At 41.7% G+C, this 12,014-nt stretch overlaps 1 protein-coding gene across 2 annotated transcripts in view; it reads right to left on the bottom strand.

The window, feature by feature from the left end:
* Window positions 1-878: 878 nt before the first annotated feature.
* BASP1 (brain abundant membrane attached signal protein 1) overlaps window positions 879-12,014 on the bottom strand; it is a 54,997-nt gene continuing 43,861 nt past the window's right edge. For both annotated transcript variants that reach the window (XM_048224360.2, XM_026506721.4), the window contains exon 2: window positions 879-2,450. In XM_048224360.2, the coding sequence (XP_048080317.2) occupies window positions 1,785-2,441 (657 nt within the window). In that variant the 5' untranslated portion in view covers window positions 2,442-2,450 and the 3' untranslated portion in view covers window positions 879-1,784. The remainder of the gene's footprint in view (window positions 2,451-12,014) is intronic.

Here is a 12,014-nt window from a genome sequence, read left to right as displayed (position 1 = left end):
GCAATTGGAAAAGATCCAAATAACTAAGAGATCCAAGAGACAATTTCTTTTATGTTACAGATCGATGTGCACACTCAGTAAAAGCCACTGCTTATACGGGTTCTCCCAGCTCTTCCCCAGCTACAGAATACACGGAATTTGAGAGCGCTCTGGGGGAGAAACCAAGGAATGGAGGTGAAGTCACATCTGTTGGTGAGTATCTATCCGTCCTATAAAATTATCACCAGGCATATACACAAACTACTGAATATTTCCAAAGTGAAAGAGGTCTTTCCTTAGAGATCATAAAGTCTTCAGCAGGGAGGCTGGGAGGTTAAGTGACTTAAAAGCCATACGAGTCATTAGTGGCAAAACCAGGACAGGAATCCAGTCACCATGAAGTCCAGTTTCGGGCTTGTTCTCACAGTGCTGTCCTCACTGCCTCCTCATAGCCCTTGGGTTCCCTTTCCAGGCTTTGCATGAGTATGATGAACAAAGGGATAAAACAATATGATCATCAGTGGTCTCACAACGCACATACATAGGACATTTCTACAAGATCCTCTAATTCTCTTTCCCAGCCTTCAAGATCAACTCCACGTACTTCCTCTTGTTTTATTCAAAATATTTGTTCTAGGTAAGTTAGTAACACCCATTTTTAGAGGGTGCATATCCATAGCCACAGTCGGTTTTCGGCTTGGCCTCTCCAAGATAATGGACTGACACTGATCCACCAGCTAATTGTTTAAAACAGATAATGTTCGCAAAAATGTGAGCACACTGCTTTACACTTCGATCCAATTATTACCAGGAACGTGTCCAACAGAGCATTCTGTTCTCTGTCGAGGGAATTACCAAGGAGGAAGGGGTGGTAAAAGAAAACCAAGAGTCTTCATGACTTCTTTTTAATTGTTTAACTTTATTACTGTTGCACCATTTATACAATTACATATAATTTCAATGCATCCATTGTACATTTTTTTTGTTTTTTATTTTTTTATTTTTTCCATTTTCCAATGAGTGGTGTGTTGGTGTCTGTGACACAGAATGGAAGAGAAACCGGAACTGCAATGAACGCAGACTTTTTTTTTTTTTTTTTCATTTCCACTGACCAATAAACAGAACTACAGGTGCACCCAACCACGGACATGCATTAACTCGTCATGAGAAATCTAGGGAGGCTAAGTAGGATGAGAGAATGTTTGTTACTCCCAAAAATACCTGGGGAGGAAGAATGGAGTATTGGCATCGAGATACACGTGGACAGGCTAAGTGGGCTGTCTGAAAGTTGGCATTCATCCACAACATTAAAAAAATATCAAAATAAGAAAAGCTGTAAATTAAAAAGAAAACACAGAAAATACTGCTCTCATAAAGATCTGATTGCCTTGGCATAGGCCCCGCGGGCAGAATCACACGCATCACTCCCAACCCCCTTGCAGAAGACAAGATACTCGGATCTTAGCGGCGGAGTGCATGTTGACGGCAGCTCAGGTACAAAAGATGTACTGTACTTTCAGACATTGATCTTTAAAATCCAGGACTGATTGGTAAAGTTGACTGAAGGTATATTAGATATTTCCCCACAAAAATACTATTTGGATTCTCCCCACCCCCTCCCTCCCTCGATGGGACAACATCCTTTTTTATTTTTTTATTTTTTATTTTTTCCTTGGGCAATACATATCATTACTTCCAATTTGAAACGAGTTAGTAGAGGAGAGAGAGAGACAGAGAGAGAGAGAGAGACACAGAGAGAGAGACAGGCGGTGTAAGCGGGACTCGGGTTCCAGAGGCTGTCCGTGTTACTCTTTGACCGCTACGGTTTGCTCGGCGCTGGCCGCGGGCGCCTCGGCAGCGTCGTCTGCGGGGGCTGCGGGGGCCGGGGCCTTGGCCGTGGAACTGGGTGCTTCCGTGGCTGCCGGGCTCTCCTTGGACGATGGGGCAGCCTCGGTGCTGCTGGGTTTTGAGTCTGAAGCCGGGGCCCCGTCGCTTTTCGTCTCCTGCGCGGCAGGAGCTGCGGGAGCCTCAGTCTTTGTGGGTTCCCCGGCCTCCGGGCCCTTGTCATCCGCCTTGGCCTCCGCGGGCGCCTCGGGCTCCGCAGCCTGGGGGGCGTCGCCGGCCGCCGGCTCGGGCTCGGCCTTCGGGGGCTCGGCCTTGCCCTCGGCCGCCCCCTCCGTCTGCTCGGGCTCCGCCTTCGGGGCGTCTTCCTTGGCCGCCGCCGTGTCTTTGTCGCCTTCCTTGTCTTCGGGCTTGCCGGCCGCCGCGTCGGGGCCATCCTTGTCGGGCTTCTCCTCCTTGCCCTCCTTCACCTCGGTGGTCTCGGCGGCCGCCTGGGTCTCGTTCTCCTTCGGGGTTCCTTCCTCTTCGGTCCCGGCTCCTTCGGCCTTCTTGTCTTTGTCCTTGGCCTTCTCATCATTCACATTGTACCCCTTCTTCTTCTTGCTCAGCTTGCCTCCCATCTTGGAGTTCTGTAACAGAGCACAACGGGACACAACACAAAAAGGAGTTACTTGTGGCTCCGGGAGGGAATGTCTGTGCCCCCCCCCCCATTCACAAGCTGAAATCCTACCCCCCCAAGGTGACGGCATTAGGGGGTGGGGCCTCCGGAAGGTGGTGGGGCCTCTGGAAGGCGATGAGGCCAGGAAGGTGGCGCCGTCATGGATGGTACTAGAAGGGACCCCGCGTCGTTCCGGCGCTCGTCCCCAAGTGAGGCGCAGGCAGAAGACCGCCCACCACCTGTCCCCAGACACCTCATCTGCCGGCACCTACACCTGGGACTTCCCAGCCTGCAGAACTGTGAGAAAGAAACTTCTATTTATAAAGCCACTCCGTCTATGGTAGCTTCTTTTCGCAGCCAGAATGGACGGCCACGCTTCTAAGTATGAAAACTAAAAGAGGCTCCCGTTTACAAAGTGGAGTTCAGCATGCTACCGAAGGGGACGCTTTAAAATGGTTACCAAGCTAAAGCTGGGGTTACCTGTATTCTGCCATAATCAAAAAAATTCTTAAAAAGTGCCTCATAAAAAATAAAGAGCTCAATTATACAGTGTCTAGCTGCAGCAAGGTGCAGAAACAATACTGAGATCAAAGAATCAATGATTAAATACTAAGCTTGTCAGTGGTAAAGAGAAGTGGAGCAGTAGTTGTTTCTTATGTGCTTTCTGATGAACAGCTCAGACACGAAGTAGTGAGCACTCGTGTACAAAATGGCAGAGGCAGCCATTTTAGATCTGTAGTAGAGCTAGTAAAAGGCTTCGCTATCTTAAAACACTTTCCAGAGAAATGGCACAGCTGTTGATAAGTACAAATCACAGATTTCTAGAAAATAATCTCAAACTACAAACTCCTTTGACACTCCATTATTCACATATCTTCAAAGACCAAAGGCAAGCCGTATCTGACCCATCTCCCTATTAAGCAGGACCAGTTAAAGGAAAACTATCACCCAAGAAATGAAAAGCATAGATAACATCTCTAGTTACACTTAGCTTGTTATGTCAGAGTTGTATTTATTGCTTTTTGAGATGTTTTTGGCTTCAATACTCTATAGCAATATAAAAATGTCCCTCATGATCGATTACTGATTAGAATTCATACTGATTCAAGGTCATTAACAGACTTTTTTTTACTCCAGGTGAAGTCCCCAACTTCTTAGAGGCCTTTGATTCTATCATCAGAAACTACAGTTGTATTTGAATCTTTAATTTTTCTCCTCTGGTACAAAAAGTGAATCCTAATAAATAAATAAGTATAAAATTATAAATAATAAATTCAGTCTAGAACCACTGCCAGAACTATAGTATTTTTATTTTCAAGTGCATGTTGATGCCATCATATATCAGTGGGAACCCATCGACACTATTGCTCTTTAGAGGAAAATCGGTCGCTTTACCCTGATAAAGCATGGAAGGGATCCAATGCCAATATTCTTCAGTCCCCACAACTAAGAAAAGTCCAGTAGAAAGCGAACCTTGCCCTGGGCCCCAGTGGAGGTTATGAAGTACTGGTGAAGGATGACTCTTGGGTTGAGTTATAAAGTTCTTGTTGACCAGTCACCTTTTTTTTTTTTTTTTTTTTTTTTTGGTCATCCATTTACAACAGACAATTTTATTCCTTACACTTCTTGGAACCATAATTCTTGAGAGTGAAATAATCTACATGTATCTTATTGAAAAGCTGGGTGTTAGGTAGGAGAGCGCTATTCTTCAGTCAAAATTTGTCTCTATCTGCTAATTTCCACCCTGCATGTGAATTTCCTGTCTGGAATGCCTTTAATGCTGGAGGAGGACAAAAGCAGTAAGCTGAAAGATGACTAAAATAACGTTCCTAGGCTGAAGGAAGGCCTTTATTATGTTCTGAAAGAATTTATCTGACATATCTCCTTTAAAAAAAAAGAATGGTTTTTGGTCATAAACCACCTCAGACACCCAATGGGTTCTATCTGACTTAATTTTTGGTTATTTCTCCCTCAGAAGTGGGGGCAAATATATGGCAAAATACAATTAAATACATTTTAATCTCGTAAGCAATCACAAAGCAACAGATGAAAATATAAAGAAATAAATTGGACCAGTGTTTTAAATACAGTTTATAACTGAGTTCTTAATTAGCCAGTGTGCAGGAATGTCAAAATAATTTCAGCTCTGATATTTCGAGATATATTTCAGTACATCAGGTTAGAGCTAAGAGACAGAAAATCTGACAGCTCTGCTCTTTGTATATTTCTCCAATTCTATAATAGAAACCCATACACCAACTTAGAAATTACAGAACAGAAGACAAAGTGTAAATGCAGTGTGCATTCTGAACATAGGAGTGCCTTTCTGACATGCACAGGATGAAATTCTATATAGCTATCCCCAGAGGCTTAAAGTCATGTTGGTTTACAAACCTAAAATCTGTGTTACTAAAACTGGTTTTCTGAAACACAGTTAGGGCCACTTTCTATTCTTTAAGCCCAGCTGCGATTCATTTCTGGGTAGGAAATGAATATACGTCATCAAGTTGTAAGTAAGAAAGTCTCTATCTCTATTTGTTTTTCAAACACAAAGTTAATAACCACCCCCTGCTTTTTGCTAATTTTCTTGTGTAAATTATGGTACGGTATCCGAGGAAGGCTTATAGAATCCACTAGAATTCTGGAAAAGCAGGGTAGTGTGGTTTTTCCCAAGATAATATGAGTGAAAACCTTGCGTACATGCAGGGGTAAATTAAAATTACAACTTAACATCTATTAATGGTTTCCTGAGTGTTAAGCACACTCCTAATCCTCAACACATTACTAAATTATTTTTTTCAATTATCTCAACAGTACCATAAGGTAGTAAATATACCATTAGCATCCTCCCTTTACCCATATGCAATTTCTAATTATCTGAGTTCATGGGGCAATACGATAAGCAAAAGGCCAAATCCAACAAAATTTAGTAAGGCCAGAAGGCACCATCCAGGAGGTCAAAGGGAACATCATGAACAAGCTGGTAAATGGACAGAGCTCATCACAGGAATGTTACTCAGCCTGGGTCACAAGGTTGGTGCAGACAGATGTGGGGTGACTCAGAACTCGAGATGTTGTCAAGATAATGATGAAATTCACAGCTTCAGGTACTCTCTGCCCCTAAATTTTTCATGGCCCCATTTGTCAGTGGAGCTTTTATCAGTATCCTTAAGAAATAAGGACAGCGATGGGCATATATTTTAATCATTCCTCTCATATCTACTACTTCTAATTTTGAAAGAAATTAGTTGGTGTAGAAAGTTTTAAGTTGAAACATCTAGGTTAAAAAAAAAAAAAAAAACAGTTAAAAAAAAACCCAACCACCCAGCAACAAATAATCCACCTTGGAAGTCACTTAACCCTAAATCTGAGCTACAGGGAAGGCTAAGACTACCTTTGCATTTCTGCGTATCTGGGACACGCACTAGCCATTACAAGCGCAGACCCACACCGATGGACTGAAGGAAGCTCCACGTGTTGATACAATAACCAAACACTTAAGTTGATCTCTTAGTTAAAACATGTCAAAGAAAAGCAAACTCCAGAGCTGTCCTTTAAAATTACAATAGAATTTGATGTCACAAGAGCCAAACTATAGACTTATGGCTTCATATTGGCATAGAAAGTAACAGTCAACAACAAGAGAGAGAGAACTTCACTGGTGTAATCTGCAGAATTCTGGACAAGAATTATTTCATGTAGTGTTTGCATGTTGCATCATGGCTGACTCATAAGATGTTGCTATGAATCCCATCTCCCCAGTGCACCTGTCCTGAATCCTTGGGCAAGTTACTTAACCTCATTGTCCTTTCATTTCTCGTATGGTAAAAAGTGTCAACCTTAAGAGAATTTAATGCGAGGCATCAGGACAAAGTTTGACATTTCAGGGCCTGCAATAAATGTTAATCCCTTTCCTCATCATTTAATCGTGCAGCTCTTAGCTAGTTCTGTGCTTGTAAACCCCAAGAGAATGGTAGACCATGGGCTCGAAACACAGAAGCTCCATCATCAGGCCTGAGAAGTGCTGTAATTAAAAGAATATTTTAAAATATTTTTAAAAGTCATCAAGAAGATTTTTGGTATGTATGTTTCAAGCTTGCTCCTACTGACTGGGTGTACGTGGAAAAGAAGTTGGTGCATTTGCACGTTGTCACCGTCCTGTCACCATGCTGCTAAAAGTACATGAGTCTACTTCAGACTAGTCACCAAGTCTACTTCCTCCAACTTTGAGCCAATACTAGAGCAACCATGGAAGAAATAGTTCATCTTCCTGCCGCCTCTTCATTTGTTCCAAGGTAACAAGGGAAAACCCATTTCAGTCATCAGGATGAAGACAGAACCCAAATTCTACAGTTAAAACTAACTTACTGCCTATGAAATCCGTGAAAGGAGAGAAACTTGATCTACGCCTTATCTCAGCCAGTAAGCTTTTAAACATCAATTTAGAAGGGAAGGTAACACCGTCAAATGCCTCCCACCCCCCCCCCCCACCTTTTCTTCAACTTTCTGCAGAGGAATTTTTTTCTTTTATAAAATACCAATACTTTTACTACTTTGAAGGTCCTTAGTGTTTGAATCTCCCACAGACGTCCTGTTCTTATTCCCCCAATCTTATCAAACCAAACCTCTCTCTAGTTAATTAATCCCACTGGGCTATAAACAAATATTCCAGAAGAATTAAAGTCCTGCTTTTTGGTGAAGAGAGGAGAGAAAGGGTCACTCTAGCACTGTTTGCTGATCAAAGCAACCCGGGATAGGAAGTGGGAAGCCAAAAGGGAGGCCCTGAAAGGTTAGGGGAAGGACCGACGGTGGTGTATTCTCTAATGGTTCCCTTGGCCTCACCTGTCAGGGACCTCAGAGCCCTCACCCACACCCACCACCTCCGACACTGACCTCACAGCCCTTGCTGACAGCTCACACTGCACACTCACTTCTGACACAACCTTCCTTGGTTTCCTGGCAGCTAATGACTTTCCCTAATAAATGATAGTGTGTATTCATGAACTTTCATGAGAATTCCAAAGGTGTGCTTCTCTAACATCTGCAGACACAGAAGGCACATAAAAGAACTCCCTAGCTAGGTAAGCAAGGTACGGGTTGTGGCCTCAGAAGTTAAGTACGTGAATGAAATAGTAAATGACCCAAAAATTAGGTTTTAATTCTTTCTCCAGAGCAAATATTTTGTTGAGCCTTAAAGCTGACAAGTACTTTTTTTTTTATTATTTTATTTATTTGAGAGAGAAAGAGAGAGAGAGAGAGAGAGTGAGAAAGAGAGAACACAAGCAGGAGGGGGAGGGAGAAGGAGAAGCAAGAAAGAGAGGGCTCGATCCCAGGGTCCTGGGATCATGACCTGAATGGAAAGCAGACGCTTACCCGACTGAGCCACCCAGGCGCCCCAAATACTTTTTTTCTTATGAAACAAAATCCTATTTACAAGCTAATGTTCAGCTACGAAGTTGGATACTGTATGTATCGATAAAGGAAAACAACGTGATCCTGTGTATCACCACTATAGCAAACCTAAAAAAACGACTGACTCTTGAGCACTGAAATTTTATATAAAGAATTTCTTTGGGGGATTAAAGGCAAGAAATCATTTGAAAGGTTATGCTGTAATCAACACACTCTAATACAGAGTCCTTCCAATTCTTTTTTACTTCCACTCTAGGAAGCCTGTCAAGGAACATGGAAGATGTTTCTTAGCCACTGAAAATCATCTAAGTCATATTTATTTTGTACACACACTGCCAGGATACACGGGGGTCGAAATCACCTCTGTACAAGCTGAATCCAATCCGGAATTTCATTAAACAACAATTCTTGCAAACTCTGATGTGATCAGCTCATCCAAAACTTTCCTCATCTGCTCTTGAAATTTTCTTACCTTAAAACAAACCAATGCATCATCAGCATAGCCTCCTGAATTAAAATTTAGTCTCTCATTTTGAGAAAATAAAAGCAGAGGACAAAATGTCACTTAGAAAAAAGTTAAATACATTATGAATTCTTTAAGACGTGTCAAAAACAAACCACCTAGCACTCAGTATGGAGTTTGCTAAAAATGGCAAGCACGCTGAGTGCTGGTCCCAGCTGTAAATAATTTGCTTAAGACTCTGAGCAAATCACCTTCCCCTCTGGGTCTCGAATTTCCTACTCAGTAAAATGAAGATATTTAAAGTTCATTCTCAGGGGTGGGAGGGGTGGGGGAGTGTGCGTGTGTATGTTTGTGTGTTTTATGAATGCCTGTGACACTAACAAAATGCTATGTGTGTGAAAAATGTGTTATGATCAATATTATGGTCTGAATGTGTCCTCCCAAAATTTGTAAGTTCAAAACTAATCCCCAAGGTGATGGTATTAGGAGGTGGGACCTTTGGGAAGTGCCTCGGTCAGGAGGGTGGAGCCTTCATGAATGGGATTGGTGCCCTCATAAAAGAGACCCCGCAGATCTCCCTAGCCCCTTTCATAATGGTAAGGACACAGCAAGAAGTTGGCACTTTGCAACCCGGATAAGGGCCTGACCATGCTACTGCCCGATCTTTGACTCCCCACCTCCAGAACGGTGAGAAATAAATTTCTGTTGTTTAGAAGCCACCGGTCTACGGTACTCTCTTAGCAGCTGGAACAGACGAAGACAATCAACAAAATTCTATATTCCTGCTAATTACCATAAAAACTTACACCATCTTGCACCCTGCAGATTAAACTGACAATCAGTTGGTTTACTGCTATAATTGGATTTCTTTGTACATATAACGTATGATAAATGTACAATAATGTCAACATATGTGAAGCTTGTTAAAAATTATAAGTAAAAATTTATAAAACATCTCAATATTTATCAAAAAATATTCTCTGATGTTTTCAATTCCATTTATTTTTTTTAAAGATTTATTTATTTCACAAAGAGAGAGAGAACAGGGGGAGGAGGGGGAGGGAGGGAGAGAGACTCTCCAGCAGACTTCCCCCTGAGCAAGGAGCCCGATGCAGGGCTCAAAGCCCACAACACTGAGGTCATGACCCGACCCAAAATCAAGAGTTGGACGCTTAACCGACTGAGCCACCCAGGCGCCCCTTCACTTACAGTTAGGAAATGTCTTCAGAATGTATTGGCTCTGTAAGTAATGAGTGGGAATGGAACTTAACACTGAGAACATGTCAGATGAAGACATTAACGGTCAGGAAAGCTACGTTTCTTTGGCTTTGCTCGTGCAGAACTATTTTGTAGTGTTGTGTTTACAGAAGATACTCAGTTGCTTCCCTTCACCTACGTTTGATGGGTCATCTACCAACCACTGGAGCTCCTGCTTGCCAAGATTTGCCCTATGCCAACTCTAAGAAGGAGCATTTTCTAAAAACGATCAAATGTTAGCCATCCTCCCTTTTATGCAACGCTGAGGATATCTGAAAACTATCTTTTCAATAGAATTTAAGTCAATCTATAGAGGATCCATCACAAGCCCCTCAAGGTCACATGACATACAGTTCAGTGTTGTGTAGAAATATTGAGAAAACCCATACGGGAAGAATTCTTAGGTCCAATTGGCTAGAACAGTAATATCCACCTAACACTCAAAAAAAAAAAAAAAAAAAAAAAAAAAAAGTCAGTGACTTAAATAGAAAGATAGTGACATAAAACGATTACCAAGCCTGAGAAACCAAATTAAAACCATTCCCTTGTCCCATCCTGTATCATATAAGAACCATTTAAACATGCAAATTCAGGGGCATCCGGCTGGCTCAGTCAGTAGAGCACGTGACTCCTGATCTCAGGGTTGTGAGTTCAAGTCCCACGATGGGTGTGGAGCTTACTTAATTATATTATATACATAAATTCAGTAATCTAAGACTAAATAAGCAATCTGTTTCCTGTATATAAGACGCATTTGTACGGGCTCCTGGGTCATGCAGTTAAGAATCCCACTCTTGATTTCGGCTCAGGTCATGATCTCCGGGTGGTAAGATGGAGCCCCGTGTAGGGCTCCACGCTCAGTAAAGAGTCTGCTGAAGACTCTCTGCCCTTCCCCCCCGCTCTCTCTCTGAAATAAATAAATAAATATTTTTTAAAAAGCATGTGTAAAACATAAATAAAACTGCACAATGTGGAAATTATTTTCTCGCCATCATCCCCACTGTCTCATCTGGAATTAGTTGATAGCAACAGTGTTTGCAAATCCTTCAGGAACACTGCTCAGTGTGAGGACTTGCCTTCCTTCTAAAGCAAGATTATACTGTTTCATAGGACACTAACACTAAGCGCTTAGTCATGTGTGGCTCCTGACAGTCTATTTTGTCTGCCAGAAACCAGCTTTCACCCACTTGCTACGGGTGAGACAAATCATCTAAGCAGTGATTAGATTCACTTCTCCTTCAGTAAGTGCTAAAATTCTCAAGCTCCTAACCACAAACTCCTTCATACCCAAGAGCTGGCAAGAGGTATCTAAAATATACAGGGCAATTTTGCTTATGCCTAAGTCAATCTTCTCATGGGAAAAAAAAAAAAAAAGAAAGTATCTTCAATTTTATAAGAAAAGGTGGATTTAATTCCTGAGACAGAATAAATATTAAGATTGTCCAGCACCATTAAAAAGAGTCTAAATTTTGTCAAAGTTGAAGGTTTTCACGGAAGACTCGTTCCCTTTTCCTTTGAGAAATCTGAAGAACTTAACACATAAGCACTACTGTCACCAATCATTTATACCACGTACTGTGGGTAGAACCATTTTTGTTTTGTCTTTAATTGAGCACAGAAATAAGGAACATCCGTTCCAAGGGGGAAAAATTGAATTTGTTTATAAAGGTCCGTAACTTCTCTAGATTCTCTTATATATTCAGAAATTTATTAAACAATTTTATCTAAGATATCTCTCACGAATAGCTTTTTTTTTTAATCAAGGGATAATTCATTTCTACATTTACTGTCACGGAAAAGCTACATAAGACAAAACTAGGACATATCACCATTTTTACAAAGCTATCAGAAAGCAACATTTTAGAAGATTTTGTTTGGAATCTGTAAGTTGGAAAAGAGTTCAGGCCAGTTATAGGTATTAAATGCCAACTTCGCTTTGGGAATATCAGCATGAGGTCATGGTGACTTTAAACACAGTGAGGTCAAAGATTCATTACCTTCACATAAATGAGAGAGCAAGAGTGAGAGCGAATGACACAGGCAGGAGAGTACATTTTTCATTTTGAATCAAGTCTCTCTCCACCTTCCGTATAATGCTTCTGAAAATCTACTCCTCCACCAGATCCAATCTCTATCTGCATTTTTAACTTATGAAAACTAAAGCCAAATATTCTCTTCTGCAAGCTTCTCTAGCAGGGTATCTTCAGGGCACATAAGAATGAGAGTGAATCAGGAAGCCCATTAAAATAGTTTCTCTGTTCTCTGGGCTCAGAAGGCAGCCCAGTCCGGCAGATGCCGATTGCTGTGCTGAGTGGACCCCTTGCCATCATCCCCACTGTCTCATCCGGAATTAGTTGATAGCAACAGTGTTTGCAAATCCTTCAGGAACACTGCTCAGTGTGA

Source organism: Ursus arctos, unplaced genomic scaffold, assembly GCF_023065955.2.
Source record: "Ursus arctos isolate Adak ecotype North America unplaced genomic scaffold, UrsArc2.0 scaffold_15, whole genome shotgun sequence".
Taxonomy (NCBI): Eukaryota; Metazoa; Chordata; class Mammalia; order Carnivora; family Ursidae; genus Ursus; species Ursus arctos.
The sequence above is the reverse complement of the archived record's forward strand: the minus strand, read 5'-3'. Positions and strand labels throughout refer to the sequence as shown.